Genomic DNA, 13,084 nt, shown 5'->3' on the forward strand with positions numbered 1-13,084 from the left:
AGAGGCAATGAAGTTGGATACATTCATGAGAGCAGTTTCTGTGGAGTGACAGGAGTGGAAACCTGCTTGTAGGGGGTCTCGAAGGTTATGGACGTCTGAGAAATTGGTAAGAACACAACCCTTTCAAGCACTTTAGAGTAGTTTGGAAGGAGAGATACGGGGCACAAGTTAGCCAGTAGGTTCAGGTCAGCCCCTTGCTTTTTAGGAGAGGGATGACCGTGGCTGTTTTGAAAAGAGAGGGAAAGCAAGCAGAGTCGAAGGACATGTTGAAGAGTACAGGGAGGCAAGAGGCCAGTATAAGGGCAATAGGCTTGACTAGCTGAGGACCAAGAGGGTCTGATGGGGCACAAGAGGGGTTAGCCTTCATCAATAGAGACAGCACATCAGCAGTTTTAGTGTGACTAAAGTGGGAGATGGAGGCATAGGATGATGGTAGAGTAGGCGGCATGTAAAATGTAGGAGGGAGTGTGAGGAAGGTCAGCAGAGAATCTCTTATTTTTTTAATGTTTACAGCCAAGTATTCAGCTAGGTTATTAGCTGTGAGAGTGGAGTTGATAGTCATAGAGTTAGGAGGAGTGAGGAGTGAGTTTAGGGTGCCCTGTAGCTGGCAAGGATGGTTGGAGTGAGAGCCAATGAGGGTCTGATAGAATTCCCTTTTAGTTCCATCACGAGTGGACTTGAGAGAGTTCCTGACAGAGAGGTAGAGTTCCAGGTCCTCACGTGAGTGGGTATGGCTCCATTTGTGCAGCAGCCGATGCATATCTGGGCAGCGTGTGAGTGGGAGGACCGATGGTTTAGGGGTGAAAGTAAGCAGTGGGCAGTTAAGGAAGGAGGAGAGTGAGAACTGTACATCAGAGAGAAAGGGGGGAATGCCAGAAGGTTTACATTTCCTTTTAGTAATAGGTGAAGCAAGTGGTGAGGAAAGGTCAGGGGGTGGAAAGGAGATGGTGGTGGAAACAATTGAGTTGATGGTGTGACAGTAATATTTGTGGCTGAGAGAGAGAGGTGGAGATGAATAAGAGATCCAAAGAGTTACCCCCAGTGTAGGTAATTATAATTGTTCTTTTAGAACGCGCTCAATGTCATCGATTGGTTTCTAAGCGTGAGATAATGATTCAAACCTGTGTTGTGCTGCGTTGTCTTTCTTCCAAGACAAACACGTTGCTCCTGAGCTATCGCCTCTCCCCAGGTAGGTTATGGATAGAGCGGAGAGTGTGGTCACTAAGAAAAGACTGAAGTTCAGATTTCTGAGAAGTGGTTGGAGCAGGAAGGTTAAAGGCACCCAATAGAATGAGGTGATCTTTAGTGGAAAGAGAATCAAGGAGTTGCCCAAGATCTTCAAAGAATGGTCCAGTGGGACCAGGAGGGCGATAGATGGAGATGATGTGAACCCAGGCAGAGCAAAAGTAGAGGTGGTGAATTCAAAAGAGGTAGGCAAGGACACGGCAGTGGAGATTTGTGAGGCATTGAGGCAGGAAGAGAGTAGGTGTCTGACGCCTCCACCTCTGCCAGTCATTCGGGGAGAGTGAATGAATGATAGTTTGGAGTCGTGTAGGGCCGCCAGAGTGTCAGGGTCAGATGGAGAAATCCAGGTTCCAGTGATAGCAAGAAGGTCTAGGGGAGGGGAGCTGGAGTGAAAGTGGTGAGTTATAAAGGTAGTGTTGCATACAGACCAAGCATTCCAGAGAGCAATGGTCAGTTGATGAGGCAAGGAAGAGTAGAGAAGTTGAGTCGCAGAGGAAGAGAGGGGAGGTGGATAGGTGTTGGAGGAGGTATGGTTGCATGTTTCGGAAACGTGAATCATAATCCTTACCATTACTCATTATAAAAGGTTATTTTAAGCGCAAACCAGGGAATCGAACCTGCTTTGCTCTGCTCGTCTTGTTTCCAAGGCAAGGGTGATTCCCCTGAGCTACCCTCCCGAGACAATCGTGACGGTGTGCAGTGTCCTTTAAACTCCTTCTGATGTTGTGCCCTAACTCCTTAAGATAGGAGAGGTTGTGGGGGTGGGGTAAGGCTATATCTGGGCAGGTGTGGATGAACGTGGCACATTATTGCATAAATTCTGCTTCATATGATGTTTGCACCTGAAATCTGAGCCTGTAAACGGCAGGATGAGGCAGCAACTGGCCATATTAAGGTGCATATAGCATAACCTGGCAGTACATGGGCAAAGGAGGATTTACTTTGCCTATGATGGCAGGGCATTTTATGTAAGGCCATACACAGAATATGAATGTACATGAAATATGAGGCTATTGCTGGCATAGGAGGGCTGCATATATGATATCTTGATAATATATAAGACTTCACTTTGCTTATGATGGCATGGCATTGGAACGCGAGGCTGTATTCAGTTTACCATAGCTGTGCATGAAATTAGGCTATCCCTGGCAGAAGCTGGCAGCACCTGGTCTTAGTCTTATATGCCTATGCATAGCATTTCTTGGCAGAACCTGGCCATATGGAACTACAAGCTTTTGCAGCACACATGTGACACTGCATTAAGAACATGGGCCCAGTAACTGACTTGTTGGTGTATAACAGCCATACATTGGCAGAAATTGGCAGTCGGAAGCTCTACTGTTGGTGAACCTGTGCCCTGGGCCTATGATGGCTCTGCAGGGTGTGACGCTGGCATATCACTGCCCTCATGGCACATCAAGGTTGCATCCGAGTTAGTATATGGTTAGTCATTAAAGAAGCCATTTGTCTGTGTAGCTATCTAGTTTACTCTTGTTATAGGATTGCAAGCACTTGATATCATGAGGGAGGTCAAATGTCAATTGATGTCACTTCCTGTGATGTCATTGGGCATGTGAGGTCATGTTTATGGAGGTGGTGCGGTAAGGAACTGATTGGCTGGCACGCACAGGAAGTCCCATTAGGCCGTGTGAGCATGATGTTAGCCTCTGTCCCTAAAGTGGATTTATGCAACAACGCTGACTTTGGTTCTGGGAAGCGCAACCAGCAGATAGTAGGAGTAACAGGTGCTGCGGTGGAGTGTGAGGAAGGAGAAAAAAGATAAATAGGAAAAATGATTGAAAGGAAAAAGAGGTAAAGAGATTGAAGGAGTGACCATTGGCAAACGTTTGGTCTAACTTGGTTACTTCAATTTCACAATGAGTTTTATGTGTTTGTGCTGCGCAGCGCTGGAGACACTTTGGTACCTAGTTTGTACTTTGTAAATATATTATAAAATAAGGGACATGAGAAGGGGGCTGTTGGCTTTTCAAAGAGCCCTGGGAATAGCTGAAGATGCGGCCATGGACAGCTGACCAGGCCATGACCTCGGGGAGGGGTGTGAATAGTTCTGGAATCAATACCATTAACTCCCACCCCATCTTTATATTATAGCGCCAAGAGGTATCAAGCATGGGTGACATTGGAGGTACACCTACTTTCCATTTTTCCTTATTAGGTACTCCGATGCCAGGGAACCAATGACACCGCCCAAGCAGAAAATCGACACGATGCACGCCCAGATGAGGGTCAGCGACCTGTGGCTGATGGGGGCGGCGTACCGGCCCGTCCATGTCTCGTTGATAAAGCGCTTGATGAACTAAAAAAAGGCAAAGAGGAGGAACAGAATGTTATCATTCCACTCTTGCTCCTGGATGAGTCGCACCGCTGCGTTTCCTTCTGCAAAACAAGTAATTAGGGTTAATCGATCACAACAACAAAAATACATATTGCCATAAGATAACCAAGCTGCAATGAGTATGTATGGTGAGGCCCGGTCTACACCAAGTCCATATCCTTCAAAAAGTGATCCATTCCGTCCGAGGAGACCATGCATATGGATCTACATAAAATAACTGAATTCGATCACTCGTCACGCCTGCTTGAACTCATTAACAAATGCAATGCACTACTTGAACAGGTGGGAGGGACCCACACGGGGTTATTTCCAAATGCGCTGCTTGTCAAACAAAAGGGAAAACAGTGGCTCCCCATTGGTTTGAGACGAGGTCATTTCTAGTGCAATATCGATTGTATAAAAACATGCCAGAGGAAAAAGAAACACCTGGGCTTTATTGCCCCATGTTTTCCTAATTCTCAGTTTTCTTGCGGTTTCATTTGAGTGTATTAGCATTAGATGCTGGAGAGAATATTAGAGATGTGTTTCATTTCTTCCTTCCAGGGGCTATGCTCTAGATTTTGCCCAGTGGCAGACGAACTTGAAATGCTTATACATGTTACATTTAGTTTTGTATTTTTGTATTTGTGTCTTGGTTAAATATTAAACCTTTCACAACAAATCTAAAACACAAGTACATTAACTCAACAATGCATCTGAAATCATTAAAATCTATATGTTTAACAGATTAAAATGTATGGATCTAACTTGATGCAATATATTTTTATCACAAAGAATAACAGTTCTATCTATACTTACCATTTTAAGAGAGTCTAAGAGATCACAATATTCTACAGCTTCTCAATATTCCAAGCTCAGTAGCTCACGTGTAAGTGTTTGGCTATCACCCAATTGTTTAGAAAAATGTTTTAAATTCATGAAGGCAGTCCCTCCGAGGGACAGAGGGACTGAGCTTCGAAGAACCAAAACCGCCCTGCAACGCCGGCCCTCAAATATCCCCAACTATTAATGGACACAGCCATGTAGAATCTTTGGGGTAGATTTCAGTTTATACAATTGAAAAAATGTGATCAAGGAAAAATAACAAACATTTGCATGAACTATTTTTATTTTTATTACATTAGTCGGTTATATGTGATTTGACCGCTCGCAAAACATCTAAACACAAAATAACTTTTAAATAAATATCGACATGCCTTTTACAACGAGCATATTATGCCCATGCAGACTGTTTCTATAGTCTCTAACTGCCATCTAGTGGCTCTTTTAGTAATGAATCGTGGTTTTGTGCGTTTTTACTGTCTTTTCAATAACTTTTCCCTCTGACCATATTATTTCATAACTACACTTGTCTTGCTATTTATGGGGGAAAACCCCCGTACCACCTGGATCACTTATACCTTTCATTAATCTTTTTCATCCTCCCCTTTATACTATTTTTAACTAAAGTCTAATTGTACTTTTCTTCCCCCACTTAAACTCAAACGTTCATTAACATATACAGGACGATTCATGGAATTAATGTTCGCTGAAAATTTCCGCGCAAGCGTGCGAATCGCAGCGCAAGTGCGAAAATCGCAGCAAAACCCGCACACATCAATTCATGGAAGTCCGTGCGCGTGTAAATCCATGGATGTGCGCTAAAATCCTGCGTGGCGCACACGACATCAAACAGCGTGTGCGCTACGCACTCAGCGAAAGCGCACATAGCACGGTGCACACAACAAAAGTATGCGGAACACGGGGCGTAATGCGCGGAATGGGGAACAACGCGTGAAAATGTGGGCATTACGGGGGAAGTACAGGAGGCAAATGCGCGGAACGCCCACACGCGTGCCTACAACACGTATTCATGGAATCGAACGGGGCTAACGCGTGCGCCAAAAAAGATGCGCTAAACCAGAAACACGTACGCCAGCAGGGAGCAGGCGTACGCGGACCCGCACAGCATAAAAGTGCGCACAAACAAAAAACAAGCTCAGACGCTAAGATGAACATACCGTTCCTAGCCGCAGTGGTCGTGGGATACCGCAGGAGGAGGAGGATAGTCAGGGCCAGAATTTTTACACCCAGGACCAGCCTTTTTGGGATGCCTGATGACCAAGTGTATGGGAGGTACAGGTTTCCACCTCACATAATACTCGACCTGGTGAGTGAGTGGGAGGATGACCTCACATCACCCACCCTGTGCTCCCAAGCACTGAGCCCCTTGGAAAAGGTGCTCAATGTACTGCACTTCTTGGCCACTAGTTCATTTCAGCGGACAAGTGCCATCGTGGGGGGGGTGTCACAGGCCACGCAGTCACGCTGCCTACACCAGGTCTTGGCCATCATGACTGCACGCCCATCAGTCCGCAGGCACATATACCTGCCCAGAACACCTGCTGAAAGGCAGGCTGCCGTCCAGGATTTCTACGGGGTGGCACACTTACCCAAAGTGCTAGGTGCCATTGACTGCACCCATGTGGCTCTACGTCCTCCCAGGGCATCTGAGCACATCTATAGAAACCGCAAGCACTGGCATTCCATCAACGTGCAGATAGTATGTGGTGCCAAGGGAATCATCACCTCAGTATATGCCAACTATCCAGGGTCCAACCATGACAGTTTCATTTACAGAATGTCAACCCTAAACCGGGACCTAGAAGCTGGGTCGGCATGGCAATACATGGCTGCTTGGTGAGTATAAATGCCTCTGAACATGCATGCATATCAGATACTGAGTAACGTCACAACCCCACTAATGATACCCATCATCCCCTCCCCAGGGGACAGTGCCTACCCTCTGAGCACCCACATGATGACGCCAATTCGGAACCCCACCACACCACCCGAGGTAAGATACAACACAGCCCATATTGCAACCCAGGGCATAGTGGAGCACACTTTCAGAGTGCTCAAGTCACGCTTTCACTCCCTTGACCGCTCTGGTGGGCAGCTGTTATACGCTCCCCCAGTAGTGTGCAGGATCATAGTGGCAGCATGTGTCCTGCACAACGTTGCAACACGCCGGGGCCTGCCGGTGGACATGGTGGTGCCCCCACATCCCCAGCCACATGCATAGCCACTGCGCATGGGAGGGGAAAGGGCACATGGTGAGGCAGCCCGTACGCAGCGGGTGGTTAATTACTTCACCTACAATCACACCCCTGTGGAGTGCACACAGCCCTGGCACATACCAGCTGACAATCAATGATGATGACATAAGGGACAGTCAACTGTTACAACCATACCAGCCTGAGATTGGTCACCTGGAAGTGTTACATTGTGTGCATCCCTACCTACTGAAAGACAACCAATGCTGTGTCACTAAAAGACACACATTTATGCTGCATGAATGACTACCCCCTTGCAAAATACAACATGACAATAGCGCCATGTCACCCAACCCCTCCCCATCTCGGCCACCCAACACACCATGGCATGTCATGCAATGTGAAAGCAAACAAAGGAATGCACAACACCTGACACAAGTGTCACAAAGTGCACTGTCCCAAATGGAAACAGGCCACAGACAATATGCTCCCAGTAATCAATAACAAACAGCACACATAACCACATACTTACCAGCAACACAATACAGCAACACAGCATGAAACATTGCAAAAATATGACAGTACAAAGTCAAAGTAGTGCAAGTCTTACAACCTGAATAAGCCAGCACATCGACCCCTTCCAACTGCAGAGTGTTGCTGTCACGCAAATGTGTCAGTGTACTGCATACAACATGAACTGCATCTGCAAAGGAGACGGCCATGTGAAGACATGAAGAAGGTACTTGCGAATAAGGATGAAGACATGGATGCACAAGCACATGTCAATACACCATGCAGTGTTCAATACAACAACAATACCCACTGGGGATGTCCACACAGTATTGACTACAGACTGCCCACACAGCTCATGTGAGCCCAATGTCACTGTGTAAATTACTGTCACTTGGTCACATCCTTTGCAAGCCCATGGAAACGGGAAGCAGGAGGTGTGTGTGTCAGGAACCCAAGCATCTAACCCAAACACAGGACAAGCCTGCATGTGCCCAGCCGGAATACACAGTGGATGCCCAAGGGAGCCACACAAGGCAACACACTGTAAAAAAAATAATAATAAAAAAAAATCAAAAACGGCCATGTGGGGGCCAGAGGGGGGAGGCCACCCAGGAGGTTCGAGGACAGGGTGCGCACCAACACCCACCTGCGTGGATGTTGCGAAAAAAAAATACCTCCATGGGCTCATGGCCTGCACGTCTATGCCATTGTGGGAGAACTACTGTCGCTCTCATCACCCTCTGCTGCTGCATCAGGAAGTGGTGGTGCTATGGGAGGCAGCCCATGCAAAGCCCTGGTATGGTCCTCCATGGCAGCAAGCATGCGGGTGTGGAAGGTCTGATTCTGGAGGATGATACTGCGGAGATCCCCATGCAGCACCTCACTGGTTGCCTGCATTTCTGCACGCATGGCCTCGCGTGATGCCCGGATCTCCTCACGGGTTGCCTGCAGCTCAGCTGAGAGCGAACGTGTGAGCTGCTCCAGCTGCTGTTCTGCCCTAAAATTTCTGGAAGCCTCAAGTTCAACCAGAGTCTGTCTGAGGTTATGGAGTTCCACCCTCAGGGCTTCCATGTGGCCCTGTGACTCTATTGATATGGCTTCGCCCAGAGTCTCCAGTGCCGCCCGTCGGTCCCTGTTGGACGCAAACATGTCTTCCCTGTGTGATTGGCAAATGGAGTCTGTTGCCTGCTGTTGTTGCTCCATCTGCCTTTCAGGGGGGTGAATGGAAGTGGCCACCCTCTCCATTGCCTGAGCCATCATTTCAACCGATGCTCCCTGTTGGGCTGCTATACCGTACATGGAGTTTTCCCATACAGTATTGCCTGGTGGCGCATGGCCACCACGTCGGCGGGCACCACACCTGTTCGGGGCAAGGCGATCTGCACCTTGCTGTGCTGGCACTGCCTGAGGCTGCAGGACTGCATTCCCCCTCTGATCTACTGGCCCAGGAACAGGATCAGATGTTGTGGAGTGTGACCCTGCATCCGTAACTGCCAAAGGCAGACCTACCAACACTGACATCCCCATAGAGGGTTCTACCCCTGGTGCAGGTGGGTTGGACAGAACAGAATCCCTGCCAGAAGCACTCATCTGCGACAGCACATGTCTCATCATCCAATTAAGCACCTGCATAGAGGTCTGGGGAGGTGCACCCAGAGACACCCCTGGACAGTATGGTCTGCAGTACGAAAGGGTGTTCACCCACCACCACACCACGTCCTCCACTGGTGCCCGGTCGTGGCTGAGATTCCTCCTGGGTCTGCACCACTCCTCAACCTCACCAGCATCAAGTGCGTCTTCACCTGCAAAAACATGAAAGACAACAAATGGAAACAGACATGAGCACCATAGCACACACATAGGTCTGACAAGACAGAGATCCAGTACATGATTTACACATGTCCCACATGACTATAACCCTGGCATGCATGCACTGTCAATGAGTTGGAAAGGGAGTTAAAAAGCAGACACTGAGTACACCAAGATGGAAAAGCAACACATTTGCTGCATGGTGGGTAGCACTGGCATCACACATTAGCCTGTGAGTGGCATGTCCAATACACATACATGACACATGCCAGCACACAGATGGCATGTAGCATAGCCATGGTACATTTGGCAAGTTCAGCCATATGTCAGTGAATGAGTACTGTCACCCATCCATGTGAGATGGACATGATGAGATGAAAAATCCTAAATAGTGTGGCAAAATGTGCATGTGCCACACACTGCAACACATCCAGTGTTCAATTATCCAGTCATGGCAGGCAGATGTACACATCAATGGCTAGTCACTTTAACATGACAAGAAACAACTATCATGTTCCACATGCAAACAGGCCCCAAAAATAAATGTGAGCAGCTCAATACTCTATCAGCCTGAATGGTCTAATCATTCACATAACAAGGTAACAAATGTGGGCCAATGTGGGGTGTAATCAATGACAGAAGCATGTCACATATGTGGCATTAGGGCAGAAAAATGTGTTGGAAAAATGGGAAAATTGAAACAATCTGCCTGAATGAACACTGAAAAAATCAGAACAATGTTGTTGCAAGATGACAGTTCAAGGGCAACTGCAGTAATGTGGCGCTAATTGGCTACTGTGGGCAGAAGGGATACTGTCATACCCAAATCCAAGGCCGGTGAATGTTTTGGAGGAAGCACATGGGTGACCCATACCACTCAGGAGTACACATCCTCACCTGGCACTCATTCAGAACCCGTCACCCAAACAACATACACATGGATTACAAACACATGCATGGGCACTCACCGGACAATGCATCGTAATCTGGTAGGTCTCCCACTCCTTGGATCTGTTCCTCTGTGATGAAGGTTCCAGCAACAGACTCATGTTCAGTGAGTTGGTTGTCCTATGGTGGAGACCCACCGCCAGTCACCAGAGTAGAGGCATGATTTGAGGCCAGCTTGTTCTTTGCTCTGCGTTTCAGGTCATTCCACCGCTTGTAACAATCATCAGCTGTGTGCCTCACAAATCCAAGGGCACTAATGCGGTCCGCGATGGTCTGCCAGTGTGCCCTACGCTGACCGGGTGTGGTCTTGCACCCTGCAGTCACCACCATTTCGTGGCTATGTGCTGACACATAGGCCACAAGTGCATCAAGTTTGGGGTCATTAAAGCTAGGCTTCCTTGACGTGGCGGAGTGTGTAGCCGTGTCTGGGGTCTCAGCCTGTAGTGCCAGAGCACCCTTCTTCTTCTTTTTCAAAGGTGGTGCGGATCCTGAGTGGCTCACGCCACTCTGGTCAGTAGGGGCAGAAGCGCAGGTGGACTGGGTACTAGAAGTGTGCGATTGCACAATGACCATAGGTCTTGGTGCAGACATTGGCTGCAGGGTGACGTTGGCAGGGGCAACGTCGGTTTGATGGACCTGGACCGACACTGTCCCGGCTGGGAGACTCAGAGCTGGGGTGGATTGAGCTGCAGCTGCCCCTGCAGCCTCCCCACCCTGGCTACTTGGGGCAGCAGATGACATTGCTGCCCCAGATCCATGTGGCCTGGTGACAGCAACCTTCCCCGCCACACGTGGCTTAGACTTGCTGACCTGGAAGTCAGCCTGGGAGTCATCCTGTGCCGGTTCAGGTGCCAAAATGGGACTGTCCACCAAGGGCTGAGCTGGGATGGTGTCAGCTACGTTTGCCACAACCATTGGGGGGGGCATGGGTGTCCCTGATTGGTCCTCCACACATGGGGGTCTAGGGGCACCCTGCAAATCCTGACCACGTCCCCTACCGCGCCCACCATGGCCACCTTTTGGAGGTCAGCCACCTTTGTCTCCCTTACTGCTTGGTCGCCTCCCAACCATGGCACTGATGTTGTTGTGCGTATGGGAGTTGCAGTAAACAATTGTCCTGGGCAATTGGGGTCAAAGGGGTAGGGTACTAGATGGAATTCGTACCCTAGTGCTCTAGCAAGGCTGTATGTGACCCCTGGGGGAAGATGCCGGGTCACGCAACGCACAGGCACCCCAAAAACAAAAGCACACGTGCACGGAACACTTGGTAGACCACGTGTGTGGAAAAATGAACCCGCACTACGCTGTGGCACCTAGAAACACAAGAATAAGCGTACGTGTGTTACACGCAGCCTACAATGAACTCTGAAGGGGTAGGCGACACACGGGGGCAACCACAGTTGGAAAACACGTGCGTGACTCACCGTCTGCCTTGAAAAAGAACGTGAAAAAGACGTGCGTGTGCGCGTACGCAATACCCCCCCCAAAAGAAGACAAGAACGCAGTCTGATGAAACAGGGAGTACAAACTGGAAACGTTGTGAAGTAATCAGGTGTGAACCGACAAGAAGTACTAGATACACCCGCTCGCTCTCCACAAAAAGCACGTACAAGGAAATAGAGTGATACTCGTACCTTTTAAGCCAGCCCACACGTGAAACGTCACTTACGCGCTTACGCGCTAAGGCCCTTTCCTCCAATAGCACGGTGACGTGCAGTTTTCTCACGTGCTGATTCACTATGCACCCGTGTTGTGAGCAACGCCCACGCGCGTAACATCACTGACGCGCTTACGCAATAAGGGCCTTTCTTCGGATTTCACGCTGACGTGCAATTATTTCACGTGCCAAATCACTCCATATCAAGCTGGCCACGCGAAAACACACGGAAGACCACGCTCCTGCCCAAAAGGCAATTTTCCTGCCACCAAGAGCCCCGAGCACGCTCCCACCAGCCATCTGCTGCTGCCTGCCTGCTGCCCACGTGCCCTGCTATTTGGTGCCTGCACGTCAGCCATCTGCAGGGGTCCAGTTGTTGTGTCCACCCCTGCTGGAACAGAAGACTCCCGACTGGGATACCATCGCTCCACAGCCCAGCCCCAGGACCCAGTTGCCCACCCACACCTGCCTCGGGGGTCGCCATGTCGGGGCAAACACCATCTGAGACCACTGGCGACCCCCAGCCAGAGAGGCAGAGGGCCACCAGCTTCAATGAGAAGGAAGTTGGTGTCCTGGTGGGGCATATCCTGGGGCATTATGATGCCCTCTTCGGAACATCACGCGCCAACAAGAAAGGACGGTATAGGATCTGGGAAGACGTAGTGGTTGCCATCAATGCGGAGGGGGTGGCAACCTGCGACATCAAGCACGTCAAGAAGCGCTGGGAGGACTTGAGGTCCAGGACCCTCTACAAGGCCCGGCGCCTCGCGGAGGGGGGCCGGGGCTGCATGAGTAACATCCAGATAAGGGTCCTGGAACGCATATGCCCAGTGCTCCATGCCCAGATCCTTCAGAGGCAGACCCATCTGGAGTTGAGCGGTAAGTGGCCAAGCATTGCTGTGTAAGACAGGGCATGTTGCAGTGTGCTGATAGTCTGATACTTGCCTGTATGTGTGACATAGGCCATGTATGGATGTGTGTGTGCAGGGACATCATGGTCATGCATGTGAGACCAGTAATGTGTGAACCACATGGATGGTGCATGTATTCCAATGCAACATGAGGATCTGTATGCGGAATGCACACATGAAAGCATGGCAGTCTCTGTTCTTGGACATGGAGGGGGTGTGAGGGATGGGTGCTGCTGTCATGTACATGTTTGGTGCACATGTGTGTGTGTCAGAGAAGTGTGTGTGTGACTTTGAATTGCCATGGATGCATGACACATGTCCGTGATGATGTGTAGATTCACTCATGCAGTGCCGTCACCGTTGTATCCACTGTCTCTATCCACTGTGTCTGTGTTGTACAAGCCATGATGCATGACCCTCCGGTGATGTGTGTGCATGGGATCAGTGTCAGCCATGATGCATGTGAGTTTGAAGGCAACATCTTGGTTGAAAGAGGCCCTCATACATGGATGCTGATGTTCATTGCAGGCGCCGTGCCTTTTTCTGCATGTGTGTTGCGTGCATTCACCCATGTGTTGTGGAGGGACAGGATGGAAGTGACGTTTGACAG

The 13,084-nt window shown here is 49.3% G+C and overlaps 1 protein-coding gene across 4 annotated transcripts in view; it reads right to left on the bottom strand.

Annotated features, from left to right (window-relative positions):
* Positions 1-13,084, bottom strand: part of LOC138492611 (solute carrier family 2, facilitated glucose transporter member 11-like) — a 419,436-nt gene that overhangs the window by 232,672 nt on the left and 173,680 nt on the right. For all 4 annotated transcript variants that reach the window (XR_011276228.1, XM_069619902.1, XM_069619903.1 and 1 more), the window contains one exon: positions 3,402-3,562. Coding sequence is in view for 3 of the 4 variants with exons in the window: in XM_069619902.1 (XP_069476003.1) it covers positions 3,402-3,562 (161 nt within the window). In the remaining variant the exon portion in view is untranslated. The remainder of the gene's footprint in view (positions 1-3,401; positions 3,563-13,084) is intronic.

This window comes from Ambystoma mexicanum, chromosome 10, assembly GCF_040938575.1.
Source record: "Ambystoma mexicanum isolate Mex_15411 chromosome 10, UKY_AmexF1_1, whole genome shotgun sequence".
Lineage (NCBI taxonomy): Eukaryota > Metazoa > Chordata > Amphibia > Caudata > Ambystomatidae > Ambystoma > Ambystoma mexicanum.